Here is a 19,104-nt window from a genome sequence, read left to right on the forward strand (position 1 = left end):
TTCAAGATATCTGAAGGACTAATAGGGTGAAGAAGGTTTGGAGTTTAAGAGTCTTTATTTGGTCTCAGAGCAATGGGGTCAAGTAGCAGAGAGGAAGATTTCAGCCTGGCCCAAGGAGAAACTCTCTTAATACTTAGAGTTGTCTATAAGCTTAGTGACCTATTTTAGGACTTCAAGGCAGAGCCTAAGAGGTTTCCCTGTAGGATAGCTCTAAATTGCCCCCTGCTGGGCCAACTCCCTGGATTAAGCATCTGGCCTTTGCAAAATTCATAGAATCCTAGAATCTCAGAGAGCTCAGGGAGCTCATTGGTCATCCAGGCTGAGCCCCATTTGAAACAGGGGCCCCTACTATAAAGTGAGCTTTGGGCTTCAACTTGGATATCTGCCTCTAAGTACCTGACCAGGCAGCCTCTCCCACTCTGAAACAACTGACATTTCTTGGACCTTTCTACCTTCAGGTAAGAGAAAAATTGGGTCCATGGAAATCCTTTTGTTGATTAAAAACAGAATTTTCACAGCATCAGAAAGTTTGCATAGACAGGAAAGTGAAATTCTGAGCATTAAAAAGGGACACTCAACAAAACTTTGCTTAAAATGTCCCTTTTGAGCAAATTCAATCAAACAACCAATTCCACTAATTTTTGTCACGTGAGGAGCAGAGAGACTTTAAGGCCAGTTTGACTGGATTGAAGAGTGTGGGGTATGCCTAAGCCACAGGAACCCTGAGAAGCACTGGCATACAAGGAAAAAGCAAAGTTTTTATGGTCCTTGCCATCAAGAAGCCTACATTCTAACGGGGAAGCAATGGATAAAAGAACAGAGAAGATAAGAACCGAATAAACGGAAGGGAGCTGGCTAGGTAGGGGAGGGGTGGGACACAAAAGGAGGGAGGAGGGACCAGAAAAAGGGCCCCTGGTTTACTTGAGCTGATTTTTAAAGGAAGCTAGAAGCTGTAATAGTTGAAGTTTGGGAAGAAAAGCCTTTCAGAAAGGGGAAGAGCTTGTGCAAAGGCAGAGAGGAGACAGTGTCAGGCACAAGAAGTAGCAAGAAGGCTTTGGCTGGACTGTGCAGTACCTGGAAGTGAGTACAATGTAAGGAAATTGGAAATGGAGGAGGGGGCCAGGATTTGAGCTTTAAATGACAAAGGACTTTAAAATATTTTATCCTAGAGAGCCACTGGAGTTTATTGAGCAAGAGGAGGTGAGATGGTCAGAATGATACTTTAGGAAAATCCCTTTGATGGCTGAGTGAAAGATGGATTAGAGTAAGGAGAGACTTGAGGCAAGGAGACTAATTAAGAGAATGTCCAGGGGAAAGGAAATAAGGACATGAACCAGGATCCTGGTTGTACAAGTGAAGCAAAGGGGGTTTGATTACAGATAGCTTTTTTCAAGGAATTTAGTTGAGAAAAGAAGGAGAGATGTAGAGGTATAGCTGGCAGGCATGGGGAGATAAAATTAGGTTTTACTGTATTTTTTTTAAAGAGTGAGGGAGAGTTGAGCTAGGTAGTAAGGAAGGAGCCACTAGAGGGAGATATTCGTTCGTGGAAGGGAGGCGGATCCAGGGTACATGTTGAGGAGTTGGCCTTGCCAAGTAGAAGAGCTTCATCATTAGAGACTGAAGGGAAGGGAGATATGGCAGAGGATGAAGTCAGAAAGCTACGAGATGAAGAGAAAAAAATAAGAGGCAGCTCTTGGAGAATGGGCTCAATTTTTTTCAGTGAGGTGTATAAATCAAGACCCTCAGCAGAGAGGGTAGGGGAAAGAAGAAGTGTGGGAGACACAAAGAAAGAAGAAAAGTTTTGGATGAATATGATGATGAATAAATGAGAGAGCAGTAGAGGGATTGCCTTGCTGTGGAGAGGACCCAGCTGAAACAGCATCAACGTTTTCTGGCAGACCTACTCAGCACAGTTTGCGACTTCCTCCACTTCCATTAAACAGTCTAGGAGTAGGAATGAAACTCTGATGGTGGGAGTAATCCAAGATTAGAGTTTGATAAGGTGTGGTTGACCAAAGGTTAAGAGGTCGAGGGATACAAGAGTAAAGATGAATATAGAGCAGAACTGATTCATCAAAGAGTCAAGACAGGGAAGGGAAGAGACTGGCCGAGCAGGGGTGCAGGGCTAGGATAGTGCTGAGAGATGGGAGAAGGATTGGCGGTGATGGTGAGGACAAGAGGAGGTTTCAGAAAAGTAAGGCCTAGAGAAAGATGAAAAGATGAAAGATTATGATGAATAAATCAAAGTTCTGAAATTCACAATTGTACTACCCTCCCATGAAAACAATCCTCTCTCTGTCTCTCTTCCCTCTCCTTTGTCTCTGTCTTAGCAACTTACAACACATAGAGCAATTCTCTGAGTATCATTCATTCAAACAGAGTATACCAAGTGGCAAGATTCAGAACAACAGGATTTTAAAGTTGGAAGGGATTTCTAAGATCACCTCATCCAACCTACTCATTTTGGTCTTAATAATTCATACATCTATAATACAAAGTACTTTCCTCACAATAGCCCTAGGAGATGTTGGTAGTACATGTATCCCTGTCTCATGAAAAGATGAAACGGAGGGCCAGAAAGGGAACATGATGCACCGACGGTCATCTATCTAGCAAGGGCCAGGCCTTTAGTGGAATCCAAGAGTCCTGACTCAAAATTCAGTGCTCTTACTTCTTCTTTGTCTTACTTAAAATCATGTGGTGTCATGGAAAGGCACTGAACTTAGAATCAGAATGTTTGAGTTCAAATACTGTTGAACATAGACAAATCTCAGAACCTCCATTTCCTCATCTGTTAAATGGGGATAATACCTATAGTACTTATTTTACAATATTGCCATGATAGTCAAATGAGAAATGTATACTGAAGCACTTTCCAAACCTCAGTCAATCAGATAAACAATTATTAAGCACCTATTATGTACCAGGCACTACCAGGCTAAGCGCTGGAAATACAGAGACAAAAATGAAATTCCCTACTTATGTTACAAATACAAGGTTTTAGTTTTGTGTGTATATGTATATTATGTATGTGTATGTATATATATATTTATATTCCCATATGTTTCTATGTTGTCTTCCCAATATCATGTGGGCTTCATGAACCCAAGGACAGTTACATTTTTGTCTTTGTAGCCCCAATCCTTAGCTCAGTGCCTGCTACATAGAAGGCCCTTAATAAATGCTGATTGATTGATTGATTGATTGATTGACTGATTGATAGGGAAAGAGGGTATTGGTGCTGGGGAGGTGGGAGGGTCAAGAAAGTAGGAGAGAGTAAAAAAAGAAAAGTGGTGGGAAAAAAACCCAACCAAACAACTTTGTGACCTGTGAAGTGTTATGGAGATAGAAGTGAGGGTCATAGAATGAGGAGCTCGAAGAGACCCTAGGGATCTAGTAATTCATACCCTATATGCATGAACATGCCCCACTCACTTTGCAGATGAGGAAACAAAGGTCTAAAGAGGTGGATTTGCTCAAGGTTACACAGGTAAGTTGCACACAGGTAATTTGATTCCAAATCCAGTTCTCTTTCCCCTGTTACTATCCTGTGGGGTACGATGTTATAATATGCATACAAACTATAAAACCAGTGCAAAGGAAGCCTTCCCCTTCCTAGGAGAAATTTATATTCAGGCACTTGACTGAATTACTCACACATCAGGACTCTCTCCTTGCTTCCATACACTTTACTGAGCTCTGACAGTGACTCACATGGCTGTGTTTTGGTTCAAGTAGAGTTGGCTGAGTTTCTCTAGCAGGATCCCTTCAGTTTCACGGTCTTGGAGCTGCTGAGCCAGCCATAGCCAGTGCTCATGGTAGGTGATGCAGGCCCCAGAATTTGGAGACACTGTGCTGTAGAAATGGCAGAGAGACTTGGTAGCTTGAAGCTGGGCTGTGAACAAAGAGAGAATATTCAACAAAGAACAATGAATTCAATAAATATGTATTCAATTCAAAAAATACATCTAATGGTAGTAATCTCTGAAGGGGGGAGAATGAAAAAAGGGAAAAAAGAAATTTACATGGTAAATTTATTATTATTTAAAAGGAACAGCGAGTTGTACATAACAAATTTGGAATTTCATGTGCAATCATCTTTTTATTATTCTATTGTCATGGAAATGCTTATTTATTTATTAATTTATTTTATCTAATTTAGATTAAAAATAAAATAAATTTTCAAAAAAGAAAGTGAAAAGATGAACAAGTCAAGGGGGGAAAATGTTTTAAGTGCCTATTGTGGGCAAAGCACATTATTTGGCAATAGGAAGACACAAAGTTTTTGTTTCCTGCCTTCAAGAAGTTTACAGTCTAAGGGGATTACACATCAATGCAAATAGCTACAATACATACTACATATGTGTGTTAGAGAATTGCAATATAAAGTGCTTTGTGAGTTTTGAGAGGAAAATTCATTACCAACCCAGGGAATCGGGGAATGTTTTTATGGAGGACAATGCCTTCCATGTGACAGAAGTTTAAAATATGATCATTGATTAGATTTGAACTGGTAAAAAGCTTAAAAGAGCCCATTTCAGATGCAGAGAGTAATTCAAGCAGAGGTAAAGGATCAATTGAATTAAGCTCAATGAATATATATATATATATATATATATATATATATATATATATATATATAGACCCTTTGGAAGGTGCTGGGGATACGCCCTCATTGAAGATGGCCATCAGAGATTTTACAATTGCAAGCACATAGCATCATGGCCAAAGAACTGGAATCACTGGAATCAGTGGACTTCTGCTTGAACACCAGCTATACAGCTTACTTGTCTAGGTAGCTCAGACTCATTTTGATGGAAAGCTAGGTTTCCTTCCTATTTCGGTAATTTACTGCAGCTGTGCAACCTTGGGCACATCACTTCCTATCTCTGAGCCTCAGTTTCCTCATCTGTAAGACTGGCATAAATATTTGCACAGACTGTTTCACGGGATTGCTTTGTGTGTCAAATGAGATCAGGGACATGAAGGTCTTTGGAAATCTTACAGCTATCACTGTTACAATCTCGAAGAGAGATAAAGTATACACATAACAGATAGCTATGAGAGATTTGGGTGGTGAGAAGTCACTTTAAGCTGGACGGATCAGGGAAGGCTTCATGGAGGAAGCGATATCTGAGTAGGGTCCTAAAGGGGAAAGTGTGTGGTGTGTATGCTTATGTAAATTCTCTGGGTCCTAATGTCTCCCTGCAAGTAGGGGGATCAGTCTAGGTATAGATCTAAAAACAATTGTGTGAAGATGGAGAGGGCAGGGGGTGATTAGTAAGGACTGGCACAAGGGGGAGCTAGGTGGTACAATCCTGTCCTGGAGTGAGGAGGACGGAGGTTCAAATCCAGCCTCAGACACTCGACTAGCTATGTGACCCTGGACAAGTCACTTAACCCCAATTGCCTCACCCCCCAAAAAATCCAAAAAAAAAACAAAGGATTGGTACAGTTTGGCAAAAGCATAGAGTACACAAAGTCTCTTGATATAAGAGAAGGCTGGAAAGGTAATTTGGATCCAAATTGAGCAGAGCCTTGACTGTCAGGTTAATAATGATAATTCGGTTTTCCATAGCATTTGAGGCTTGCAAAGCACCTTCCATATGTCTCTGTGAAGCAGGTAGTGTATTATTGTCTCCATTTTATAAAGTAGGAAACTGAGGCTCAGAGTGCTAATGTGGCCTGCCCAGAGATACACAACTAGAAAGTATCAGAGCCTGAATTTGAACTGAGGTCTCCCTAACTTTAGGTCTATCACTCTTTACACAGTCCCTTAAAGTTTAAGCCTAATCCTAAAGGCAATGGGAGGTCTGAGGATCTTCAAGGCAAAGATTAGGAGAAAAACAGGTCATGGTCACCTCTTCTGAGGCAGGCCTGCACAGCATACCGCCCAAAGGCAGCTTACAGCCCAAAGCTTGCAACCCACCAAAGGATTTCAGGCGGCCAGCAAAAAATGTAGAGGATGTAAAACAGGCCTGCGCAAACGCATCGCCTTTGGCCTGCCAAAGCAGCCCTCGGGCCATCTGTTGTGCCCCTGAGCCATACTCACTCTTTAGATGATGGTGCTTCAGGCCAAACAGCAAGGTCATCTCATAGCAGAGACGGCCTTCGTCTGTCTTTTGTCTAGCTACCAGGACTTGGGCCAGCCATAGTGTCACATGCCCCAGCTCTGTGTCTATGTCCATGCTGCTCTGGAGCTTAGAGTACAGCTGGACAGCCTTGGTCAGGTAGCTCTCTGCTAGCTGCTGGTTCCGGGACCTGAAGATCAGGTGGCCCAGGTTGGCCAAGGCCACTGCCTGGTTCCGAACGTGGCCCATTTCCTCAGCCATCTCCAGGGCCCAGCGATACTTTTTGGTTGCCTGAGTCACCTGGCCTTCCCCTTCATGAGCAAGGCCAAGGAGATTATGAACTACTCCCTTTTGGAGAATGCTTTCTGTCTTGGACAGGGAGGAGAGTAGGGGTTCCAGGATTTCCAAAGCCCTCCCTGCATAGCCAGCTGAGAGATATGCCCAGCCAAGGCAGAGGGAAGACTCAAAGGTGTCTTCCTCTCCCAGCATCTGCCCCAAGACCATGGCTCTGGTCAGGTAGTAGATGGCTCCATCAGATAAGCTATGGTGGAAATACATTTTGGCAAGGATGATACAGAGAATTCTCTGGGTCCTAATGTCTCCCTGCTCCTGTGAAGCAGCCAAGGCTTGTCTGAGGGAAGGGCAAGCCAGGGAAGAAATGTCCCCACAGCCTGAGGAGGAGGAGGGCCTGAGGAGCTTCCCTGAATTCTCTAGGACCAGACTAACTTGCCAGAGAGATATGGCCATCCCCGGGGTCCTTCGGGAGCTATGCTGCCTGGCTGAGGCCAGCGCCAGGTGGGGAAGATATTTCTTATCATATAAGAAACTCAAAATGGCAGCAGGGGGAGGGCCTGCAAGGAGGTGCAGGCGTTCTACAAAGGGCAGGGCTTCTTCATACTGGCCCAGGCTAAAAAGCAGTCGGATGGCCAGGAAACAGGCCCGGGCCTCCAGGGCACTGCTCCCTGAAGCAATGGCCTCCCGAAGGACATGAGCCACCACATCCATTTCGTTTTCAGCTCTCACTCCACTGGTGGGAAGACACGCCAGCACAGAAGCTGCTTTCTCCAACAGAGCTGAGGAGGCTCGGGGCCTCAGTTTCTGTTTCAAGAAGATCGCTGCCAAATTAACATAGAGAGCAGCAACCAGAGCTGGATCCCTGAACCCATGATTTAAGACGTGGAGAGCTTCCTCAAAGTACACTCGGGCCTGGGAAAGCTTGACCTTCTTAACGCTCAGACGTCCCAAGAGGAAGCAGAGTCGGGCATGGGCCCAGGTCATGTGATTACGCTTGGCATAGTTCCTAGAGGTCACCAGGTAAGCGATGAGCTCATCCTCATCTGAGAAACCATAGAAGGAAGAAGCAGGAAGTGAGAAGGAAAGGTCATAGAGGCTTTCAAAATGGCCTGCATAACCCTCCTGGTTCAGCAGGGTCAGAAAAGGGTGAAAGCTGGCACCAGTCTCATCTTCTTCCTCATGCCCAGAACTCAGATCCATCAAGACCTCAGGGTCATCAAGGTCATCTGGTTCAGGCAGGTGATAGCTGTCTGAGGTTAGTGAGGATTCATCAGAGTCACTGCATTGTCCAGAGCTGACAGCCGCATCCCCCTCCCAGGCTTCACCAGATTGGCCTCCCTCAAAACCTTCGGCTGTAGAAGCTGTAGGGCGACAAAAAGATCTAATCAACCTTTACACCTGCCATATTGGTCATCAATCCCAGGATTTAGCATCATGGGATTTAGAGATGAAAGAAGCCTTAAAGCTTACTCAGTCTGGCCCCCTCATTTTGACAAAGGAGGAAAGTGAGACGCAGGGAGTAAAGTGTACAAATCCACCTAGCAGCATGTAGTAAATGATTTGTACTTGGTTTCTTGGATTTCATAGCTTGTGCTTTCTCCTTTAAACCATGGCTGAAGCTTGGGAACTAGGAGGAGAAAAAAGAATAGAAACTATGACCCAAAAGGATTAGTTGGAGGAACAAGGGAGGCTAATCTTAGAGAGGAGAAGGCTAAGGGGGAAACATGATCACTGCCTTTTGATGCTATCCAAGGTCACTTCCACCTCTATATTCTGTTATCCTTTTTTTAAAAAAAGAATATCATACAGGGGTGGCTAGGTGGTGCAGTCAATAGAGCACTAGCCCTGGAGTCAGGAGGACCTGAGTTCAAATCCAGCCTCAGACACTTAACACAAAAACTAGCCATGTGACCTTGGGCAAGTCACTTAACTCCAATTGCCCTCCAAAAAGCAAAAAAAAAAAAAGAATATCATATGGGGGGGAGGGGCGCAGCTAGGTGGCACAGTGAATAGAGCACCAGCCCTGGAATCAGGAGGAACTGAGTTCAAATCCATCCTCAGACACTTAACACTTACTAGCTGTGTGACCTTGGGCAAGTCACTTAATGTCAATCACCCTGCCTTCCCCCCCTCCAAAAAAGACCAAAAAAAGAATATCATATGGAAGAAAGATTAGACTTGTTCTGCTTCGCCCCAGAAGGCAGAGGAGCAGTGAGAAGTAGTTGCAGAGATGTAGATTTCAGCTCAATGTATAAAGAAAAAATTCAAACCTAAGTAGAATAGTAGATAGGCTGGGATCATCATCATGAGTTCCCCATCGCTGCAAGTTTTCAAGAAAAGGATAAATGGCCACTTGTAGATAAGGCACAGGGGATTGTTGTTCAGCATGAGACAACACGGCCCCAAAGGTTTCTTCCAACTCTAAAATTCTATAACTATGAGAAAAGTCATGGGTCTCGAAAATAAAAAAAATAAAATTGAAATCAGAGAGCTTTTGAGGAAGCAAGCTCGTGCCAGAAGGCCCTAACCATCTCCTGTGCTGTAGATTTCAGAGGTAAAGTTTCTTTCTCCAAACTAAGGATAGAGCCACTACCTCAGAATCAGAAAGTCACAATCTGATCCCATGTAGGGAAGTTAGATTGACCCTGGGCATCATTTTGATTTACCATACAGAGAGGCTCCAGTGGTTCTGGGATGACTCAAATCTTCCTGGACAACAAGACAATAGCATGAGGGTCTGTTAGGTTCAGGAAACCATTCTTTATGCAAACCTTCCACATTTTATTTCTTAGTATCATAAGATCATAGATTCAGAGCTAGAAGGGACCTTGAGAGGTATCTAGTCCAATGGTGTCAAACTCAAATAGAAACAGGTCCTCATATTGACTTAGAAAATCACAATTGAACATTATCTATGTCTTATTTATTTTTGCTCAACAAGTCCCAATTACATGTTAATCTGGTTTGGGGCCTCGGGTCATGAGTTTGACACTTCTGATCTAGTCCAATGCCTTCATTTTGCAGATAAAGAAATTGAGGACCTCCATGATCAAGCAGCTTTCGAGAGATCATACAGAGCCAGAATCTGAACCTAGATCTGCTGACTTCACTTCTAACACCCTTTCTACTGTACCATGCCCTTCAGATAATTGATTTTCAAACTTGGAGATACTTTATTTGGAATCTAGCCATTTTTGATGCCCTCTCTCTCTCCCTCTCTCTCAGGAGGCTAAGGAATGCATATGCTCATTCTTTCACTGCTAAGGTCTAAGTTATTTATGAATTTGAGCTTTGGTTTTCTCATTTATGAACTGGGAGTTTCGGACAAGATGATATTTAAAATGTCTTAAAGATCTCTCCTAATGATGACATTCCACGTAGTACTCCCCAAAGACCTTTCCAACATTAACATTAAGTGTTTTTATCATGGCCCTGGGCAGCTAGAAGGCATCATAGTGCATAGAGGGGCCTGGAGTCAGGAAGACTCATCTTTTTGAGTTCAAATAAGGCTTCAGACACTTATCTCTGTGGCTCTGGACAAGTCACTTAACTCTATTTGCTTCTATTTCCTTATCTATAGAAAATGAGCTGGAGAAAAAAAAAGGTAAACCACTCCAGTATCTTTGCCAAGAAAACCCCAAATAGGGTCACAGAGAGTCAGACACAACTGAAAACAACCGAACATGATAATGACCCTACCCTTCAAAGCATGGAACTTTAGAACTGAGAGGATCCTTTGAACTCATCTCCTCTAACACCCTTATGTGACAGAAGAGAAAGCTGAGGTCTCAGAAACTTAAGGGTCACCCAGGCCTAGCCCTAGGTCACACAGCTAGTTAGTGGCAGGGCTGGGTCTCAAACCTGAGTCTTCTGCCTCCCAGTCCAGGAGACCCTTTTATGCTTTTTCAGATTTCTTCACCATACCATGAATATGTTTTGTTGTTATTCTTTAGTTATTTTTCAATCGTGTCTGACTCTTTGTGACCCCATTTGGGGTTTTCTTGGCAGAGATACTAGAGTAGTTTGCCATTTCCTTCTCCAGGTTATTTTACAGATGAGGAAACTGAGGCAAACAGGGTTAAATGACTTGCCCAGGGTCATACAGTTATTAAGTATCTGAGGTTATATTTGAACTCAGGAAGATGAGCCTTCCTGACTCCAGGGATGGCATTCTATCTACTGTACCATCCAGCTGCCCACCACATATATATGTATATATATACATACGTACATAAATATACATATATAAACATACATGTATGTATATGCATATATATATTGTGTATATATGTATAGGGATAGGTACTAGAACTTTAATTTTGTTGATACGGGTAACTCTTACATGAGGAAATACAGAGTAGAATCTTCTTTGCAACTTAGAGTCTTAGAGAGTTGCCCAGAGCACTGACAGCCTAATTTGTCCAGCATCAAACAGTCAGTATGTGCTAGATAAGATGAGCTTGGGTTTGCTCAGCTCCAAGCTAGCTCTCTATCCACTATACCCTGCATCCCTTTAATTTATAGGTATAAAATTCATGATCTAGAACAGGATAGACGGGTTCTTGGACTTGTGCCCCTCTCTTTAATTTCAAAGTTCAGCTCTAGCACCAGGATCTGTTGAAGGAACTGTGACTGAAGGAGAGAAGTCTTAGAAGGGAACACAAGTATTATCCTCAAGATTCTGAAGAGTTGTCATTGGGAAGAAAAGTAAGATTTATTCTTCTTGAGCCCAGATGATAGAACTAGATGCAATGGTCAGAAGTCAGAAATAGATGTAAATTCAGCATGGAGGGAAAAATAGAAATCCAAACTATTAGAGCTATCAAAAAGCTGACCGGTGGGATGGTGGACGGTGTAAGTTTCCTATCACAGGAGGTCTTCAAGTGGAGGTTTGTTAGTCAATTGCTGGGATTGCTGCAGGGGTAATTTCTTTTAAAGTATGTTTTGCATTAGAGACCTCTTCTAGTTCTGCAATTATGATCCTGAAGATAAAAATACTTTTATTACCTACCTTACTGAGTTGATGGGAGAAAAGTGCTTTGCAAGGAATTTAAAGTCCTTTTTCATGGCATTCACAGTCTTCCCCAATCTGGTACCACATTACCTTTCTAGATTTGTCTCATGTTACTCCCTTCCAACCACTCTGCAAAATAGACACTACTCTTGTCTTTAGAATTTGCCTGCATTTTCCTACATCAGTGCCTTTGATAACACTATTCCATAAGTTAAGAATGCCCTCCCTCCCCTCTTTGCCTGCTGAATTTCTATTTATTATTTAAAATCCCAATCAAATTATACCTTTTCCAGGCAGCTTTTGTGTCTGCTGGTGGTAATAACCATCACCCTTGGATGTCTGACAGAGAACTTGGTTTGATCTCTCTAATATACAAATCTTTTAATGTTGAATATTAAAGCTATTTATATTTACATCTTAATCTGCCATTATACTAAGCTCCATGAAGATAGGGAGCATGCCTAGTCTAAACTTTGTATGTTATCCTCCCTCCCAGTTTATTCTATCAAAGTGCTTCATTCACAGGAGTTAAATTAACGAACTTTAAAGTACTACAGGAATGGGAATTTTTATCTATAGCATTATCGTTACCCACAGAAAGGCTACTGAGCAGCTGTTCCCCTACTCCCAATCCCTTCTGTAGGCTTTGGCTCCTTGGCTCAGGAGACCTAATGTTGCTTGAAGGTTGGAATGAGATACAGTATATCCTGGAGTCTAAACATGGCAGCTCCATTGTGTTTAATGGCAAAAAGAGATTGTCATAAAAAAAAAGTTTATAGATTGTTTCCATTTTCTATCTGTAGGACTCCCAGTTGCATCCTTAACACTCTCAGGGTGACTTTACTTAGTTGAATCTCTTGCCAAGCTTTGCTTAAACTTATTTTTTCCTCCACTGTTTTCTGAGTTCATACATAATGCTAATAATAACCTTTTACTTCCTCCTCTGATTTTACAAAGTAGTTTAGATTTTAAGTTGGGGTTGCCTTTATTTGCCTTATCTCTCCTCTTGCCAAGGAGATCAAGTATTTGTTAGCTGAGGTGACTTCCACTCTTTTTCAACATAGAACATAGAAAAACATAGAAAAAAGAAATTCCTAATTATAATGATATATAGATATATATACATATAGGTTAAATTTCTTCAGAAAATGGTTTTAATCTGTGTCAATACCCACTCCTCAACCCATTCCTCGGTTTTCTGGTCAAAGATCACTGGTTTAAATAGGTCATTTATTAAGCACTTATTATATGACAGACACTGTGCTTCTTCCAGGCTTTGAAGCCAACTCTCTATCCACTATGACATGCTGCCAAGGAAGCCAAATTAACTACAGGTGCCCAATCAACCAACAAGTAATTAAGTACCTATTATGTGCTAAGTAATGCACTGGATACCAATACAAAGAACAAAAGAATCTTTACTCTGATAAGCTTACATTTTAAAGGAAGAGAAAGTACATATAGAAAATAGGAACAGCATAATTATGAACTTAATAAATGTAAATATATACAAAGTAGTTAAATAGAATTTTGTGTGGAAGGGAAAGTGCTAGCAGTTGGGGGCATCAGGAGAGTCTTCATACAGAAGATGGCATCTGAGCTGCATCTTTAAAGGAAGAAAGAAATTCTGTGAGGTGGAGGTAAGGAGAAAATATATTTTGGACATGGGAAATGGTTAGTACAAAGGCATGGAGATGGGAGATGATATGTCATGTGTGAGGAGCTGAGAGAAGACCAATTTGGCTAGACTGCAAAGTAGAAGAGGGGAAATATTCCCAATGCAAATGAAAAGATAGGGCAGGTTGAATGGGGCTTCAGAAGCTAAAGAAAAAAGTTTATATTTTATCTAATAGTCAATAGAGATTGACTAGAGTTGGGAGTAAGGGAGTCAATGATCATATCTGTGCTTATGGACAATTACTTTGACAGTCTGTAGGGTGGTCTGGATTGGTGAGGGAATTGAAGCAAGAAGACCAGTTAAGAGGTGGCTGCATTGATATGGGTGAGAGTAATGAAGGCCTGAACATAAAGAAGGTTTAGATATGAGAGGTATATACCATGACCAATCCACTGATAATTTGTTTGAAAAAAAATTGGTCCATACCAACATTTATAAATGAAACTAGAAGGCAAAAGGAAGTTGCAGTTGAAAGAAGTATGATCACAGATTTCCCTCGGAGAGACAAATAAAGGAGTTGCATACCCAGGAGGCAACAACAAATGTCATTTCATTGGATATTTGATCACCTTGGTTTTTGTTGTTCACATAAACAAGGTGTACCATGGAGATTATTGCAGCTTATGTGCCAGCGTCTATAGCAGAAGATGAAAAGTAGAGAAATTGCATGAACTTGACAAGATCCTCAAAAACCATAACTAGTAATCCTCAAAAGAAATTAAGATCCACTACCTTATGTGACCTTAGTCAAGTCACTTAATCTCTCTTTCCCTCAGTTTAGTTTTCTGTAAAATGTGCTATTCCTCATGGAGCTCACAGTCCAGTAGTGGGGACACAGCACACACAGACACAGATAGCAATTATTTAAGAAAAAAGCATACTGAAGATCCATGACTTGGAATAATTCACAACCTTTTCCAGTACCCAAAAGTGCTCAAAAGAAATTAACCTAACAATACAAAGAGGAAAAATGAAATGAATGGGAAAACGCCTATTGTCCAGGTTGTGACTTGCAGTTAGATGGCTAATCTGCAGGATTAGTATATCAATACATAAAGGCACTGCTGCTGTTACTGTATTACTCTATAACTAATGGTTTACAGGTTGTGTCTTGATTCAAATTGGAAGAACAGATCAAGTTGATAGAGTGGGGGAAATGCTTCCAATAGTGCCAAGATGATCCCCAGTAAAAATCCAATCTATTTTTTTATGGAGGGTTGCCCAAGGTCACACAGCTAGTTAAGTGTCAAGCGTGTGAGTCCAGATTTGAACTCAGGTTTTCCAGACTCCAGGGCTGGTACTCTCCATTCACGGTTCCACCTCACTTCCCCAAAACCCCTATCTTTTAAACACAATTGTTCTAATAGTGATGTATGGTGACAAATCTTATAATTTCACAATCTCTGAAGAATAAAAGTTGTAGAGAAGAGATGAATGGTGGTATTAGATGCAAGAAGTGACATAAAGATGTCACCAAGAAAATGTATGATCAGGAAAAAAAAAGTGGGCTAGGGATGGCAAAAGAGGGTGAGGTAACCAAATAGAGGCTTCAAGCATTACTCTGGTGCTCCCAAAATGTAAGAAGATAGGACATTGGGTAAATTTTCCATGGTGGATCTATGGGATAAGATGGATAGGAATTTCATTTACTTAAGAGACACAGTTGAGGTGTGGTCTGCACTAATGGAGAGGACACCTCAAAACATGAATAATGGACCACTAATGCATATAATCTCAACTTGTTAACTGGTTATTCGAGGACTTCCATGAACTGAACCTAATCTTTATTTCCAACATATACCCAACTATTCCCCAGTCTAACCATACTACTCTCCCATGATGGTTCACATTTTGCCTTCTCCCACCTCCATTATTCTCCTAAAACCATTCTCTGGGCTCAGAATGCAACCCACTTTCTGTCTCCTCTTGTTGAAATCCTGCCTATCCTTTGAGGGCCAGATCCTCAAATTAAAAAAAATATATATTTCTTCATTTCTTTGCTCCTTTCTGACTTAATTTTCATGTTTTATTTCTTATAATAAGGCATCATTGTTGTTGTAGCTGTTTGTCTTTCTTTCTTTCTTTTTTTAAGCAATCGGGGTTAAGTAACTTGCTCAAGGTTACACGGCCAGGTCTTTCTGGGTGTGGGGCTGAGTGTCTGAGCCCGGGATTCGATCTCCAGGCCATCCCAACACTGGAGCCGGTGCTCTTACTCTCTGAGCCACCTGGCCGCCCCATGTCTTTCTTTCTTGAAGAGGACCATGGCATCAGGATGGTGATGCCATGACTTGTAAGAGAATTGGATTTAGTTGAAGGAACACTCACTTTCTCCTGTAGGGGCCATCTGGGTCCAGTGGCAAGACATAGATCAGGAGGACTGTAGATGACCCCAGTGAGGCATCATGGCATAATGGATAAAAAATCCACTTCAGAGTCAAGAAGACTTGGTTTCAATTCTCCTATCTGACTGTATCATTCTGGGGAAATCATTGGACTTCCCTCTTAGTGCCCCAGGCAACTCTCTAAGACTGTCAGTTGCAGAGCAGTGGGTGATCTGCACTGGTAGAAGGAGTTTCCTCACTGGAACTTCCATCAGTGAAATCACATGAAATTTTTTGAGAGAGGGAAAAATCCTCTACCCAAGGAGAGGACCTGGGGTCCTCTGAAGCCTCATTTTGGCATGGATGGTCTTGGGTCTCAAACGCTATTCAAGTGGAGAACAAACTCTAGCAGGTCCTACCAAGCTGGGAAGTCTCCAAGTTGGGATCCATTGATAGATGATAAAGACTAGCCCAGATGAGGTAAGATATTGACCACCTTGGAGTGGCTAGGTGGCACAACGAATAGACCGCTGGCCCTGGAGTCAGGACTCCCGCCTCACGCTAACTAGCTGTGTGACCTTGGGCAAGTAGCTTAACCCCAATTGCCCGGCCTTCTCCCCTCCAAAAAGCAAAATATATATATATATATTGACCACCTCTGATAAATGTTTTCGTCTACTTTAACCCATGAAGATCTTGGTGCTAAGTAAGGCCTGGAAAAGGTTATGAATTATCCCAAATCATGGAATCAGTATTTTTTTTTCTTAAATAATTGTTATCTGTGTCTGTGTGTGCTATATCCCCATTACTGGGGTGTGAGTTTCCTGGGGAACATCACATTTTATAGAAAACTAAGTTGAGGGAAAGGGAGATTAAGTGACTTGACTAAGGTTACATAGAGTAGTGGATCTTCAAGTGTCATCTAAGGACTCTAGGAATCCCTGCGATTCTTTCAGTGGATTTGCAAGGTCAAATCTACTTTCATAATAATACGGAAATATTATCTGTCTATTAAAATAATCTTCCCTTTTCTAACCACACATCTCTGTGATCAAATTTTCTTCAACAGATTGAATATAGAAGCAGATCCAATTGTCTTCTATTAAACCAGACATTAAAGAGATTTGAAAATATATGCAGGGTGGCTAGGTGGCTCAATGAGTAAAGCACTGGCCCTGGAGTCAGGAGGACCTGAGTTCGGTTCTGGCCTCAGACACTTAACACCCACACAAAAAAACTAGCCGTGTAACCTTGGGCAAGTTGCTTAACCCCAATTGCCCTTCAAATGGCAAAAAAGAAAATATGTGCAAAACAATACCATCCTTTTTGCTGAATTTGTTTCATTTTGGAAAATATAATTATTTTTCACTAAAATGTATTATCTTAACATATAACAGCTTTGTGTTATTTTTAAATGAATTAATAAATATCTTAAATTTGTATTGGTTATTTTTTTAAACTGTAAGTAAACTCAGTTATTATTATTCTCTTGCTTTTTTGGAGGGGGGAAAGTAGGGCAACCTGGGTTAAGTGACTTGCCCAAGGTCACACAGCTAGTTTTGTGTTAAATGTCTGAGGCCAGATTTGAACTCAGGTCCTCCTGACTCCAGGACCTATGCTCTATTCACTGGTTATTTTTTAATATGGTAAATATTGATAGACATAATCCACATTATCAAAAGCTCTTGTAGGAATTTTTAAGAAAAAAAGGGGATCCTCAATAATTTTCAAGAGTGTCAAAGGGTCCTGAGAACAAAAAGGTTGAAAAGCACTGACATAAAGAGTAAGCATTAGAGATGGGAAATAGGAAAGGAGCATATTCTTTCTTAGGTCAATGAAATTCTCTTACCCAAGCTAGTCGTCTGAGTTTCAAAGGGATCTTGGGAAGACTCACTGAGCCGGTAGATGGAAGATATGTCCGTGTGGGTTAGGGATTGGAGAAAGTCAGCACAGGTTCTTTCCCTCTCACTTCCTGGGTCCCAGAAGGACAATTTCCCCTCATCACTAAGGAAGGCAGTGGCCTTGCTCCTACATTGAGATGACAGAACAATGATCTTTTTTTTTTTCAAAAACACAAACCTTCTGCCTACCTGCCTGAGGAATGAGGAGAATTAGGGAAGCTTGATACCCCATGCCACTGGCCCCCTAAATGCAGAACTTTATCTTGATCTGGAGAACAAAGATTAAGGTAATCATTTCTCATCTCTGGAAAACCCTAAAACATTCTAAATTCATTCCAGGGCCTACATACTTACAAAGGAATGTAAGAATCAGGAACCACATGCTTGGTTTGGACAAAACCAAGCTCCCCAGTTACAGACAATTTCCCAACGAACCAGCGAAGGCCTGATAGGAAAAAGCCAGAGACCTCAATGGTGTCTCCTTGGCGGAAGGTCAGTTCATCTTTTTCCTCTCCTTGGTAATCCCTCAAAGCTTTACATTTTCCTTTACCTGAGGACAAGAACACAGAGAGAAGTAATTACCTTTGCTATAGCACTCATAAAATTGTTTTAAAGTATGAAGGGACCTTAGAACATGAAAGGATAAAACTTCAAATGTTAAGTTGAAAAAAGGCCTTAAAATAAAGAATATTCTAGCTCAGAGGGAACTTAGCACAAAGAACAAAGAATTTTCAAGCTGGAAGCTCTCTTAAAACAGAACCCAGTGTCACATTAGGCAGAGCTTAGAATGTCAAAGCTGGACGTTTCCTTAAAAATCATTTATTCCACCCCCTCATTTTACAGACGATGGAACTCAGGCCCAGAGAGGGGGAGCTACTTGCCCAGGGATACAGAGTACTTTGTTAAAAGAGCTGGGACTTGTAACCAAATCTTCTTACTCTTTTTCTAGGTATTTTTGCTGAATTTGTTTTGTTTTGGAAAATACAATTGAAATATTTATTTAATAGTATTTATAATATTTAATAATAATTAAATATAAATAATATATAACATTTGAATGGCACTTTGTACTTTACAGAGTATTTTATTAAAATAGTCTGGAAAATTAGGAAATATGAGCATTATTGCCCTCATCTTATACATAGGGAAAGAGACTCAAAAAGACAAAGTGATTTGCCTGCAATCATGTTATCTGAGTCTTCTAACTCCTAAACCAGTGTTCTTTTAAATACTCCACAAACTGTGGCTTAACATGGATTTTTCCAGCTTCATTATCGGACCAGGAGCAGGTTTTCTAAGAAGGAAAATGGGAAACCTCAAGAAAACATGTAGCATGAGGTCCTACTGGACTCTCAGGGTTAGATGCCCGAGCACAAGGAAGATCACGTGGATGGCACCCACCTGTGTAGATGGCTGCCTGAGGGCACAGTTAAAAAAAATCTATGAAGCATGAAGAGATGGAATTTGAGAAAAGATATAAGAGCGGGGTGGTCTTGGGATAAATGGAAAGAATACTGGGGAGGGTACTGAGGGACCTTACTTCTACCATTGCATCTCCTGCTGACTATCCACATGTCCTTGGCCAGTCATACCCCCTCTCTACTTCTGGTTTCCTCAGTGGTGAAGAGGAATCATTCTCTCTGTCCTGAGACCTCACTGGGCTGAGGTGAGGATTAAATGAGTTAATGGACTTTTAAAAGCTTCATAAGTTCTAAGACACTGTTCATACATGAGTATAATATCATGAAAATCTATAAAATCACCAGGGGAGTAGGGAAAGAGAGAGAGAGAGAGAGAGAGAGAGAGAGAGAGAGAGAGAGAGAGA

The 19,104-nt window shown here is 41.4% G+C and overlaps 1 protein-coding gene across 3 annotated transcripts in view; it reads right to left on the minus strand.

The window, feature by feature from the left end:
- Positions 1–19,104, minus strand: part of SH3TC2 (SH3 domain and tetratricopeptide repeats 2) — a 71,639-nt gene that overhangs the window by 25,434 nt on the left and 27,101 nt on the right. For all 3 annotated transcript variants that reach the window (XM_069102332.1, XM_069102333.1, XM_069102331.1), the window contains exons 8-11: positions 17,634–17,829; positions 17,228–17,406; positions 6,053–7,726; positions 3,715–3,895 (exon numbers count right to left, since the gene is read on the minus strand). In XM_069102332.1, the coding sequence (XP_068958433.1) occupies positions 3,715–3,895; positions 6,053–7,726; positions 17,228–17,406; positions 17,634–17,829 (2,230 nt within the window). The remainder of the gene's footprint in view (positions 1–3,714; positions 3,896–6,052; positions 7,727–17,227; positions 17,407–17,633; positions 17,830–19,104) is intronic.

Source organism: Petaurus breviceps, unplaced genomic scaffold (assembly GCF_028583685.1).
Source record: "Petaurus breviceps papuanus isolate PSGF00001 unplaced genomic scaffold, PetGlider_PUasm1.0 551, whole genome shotgun sequence".
NCBI classification, from domain to species: domain Eukaryota; kingdom Metazoa; phylum Chordata; class Mammalia; order Diprotodontia; family Petauridae; genus Petaurus; species Petaurus breviceps.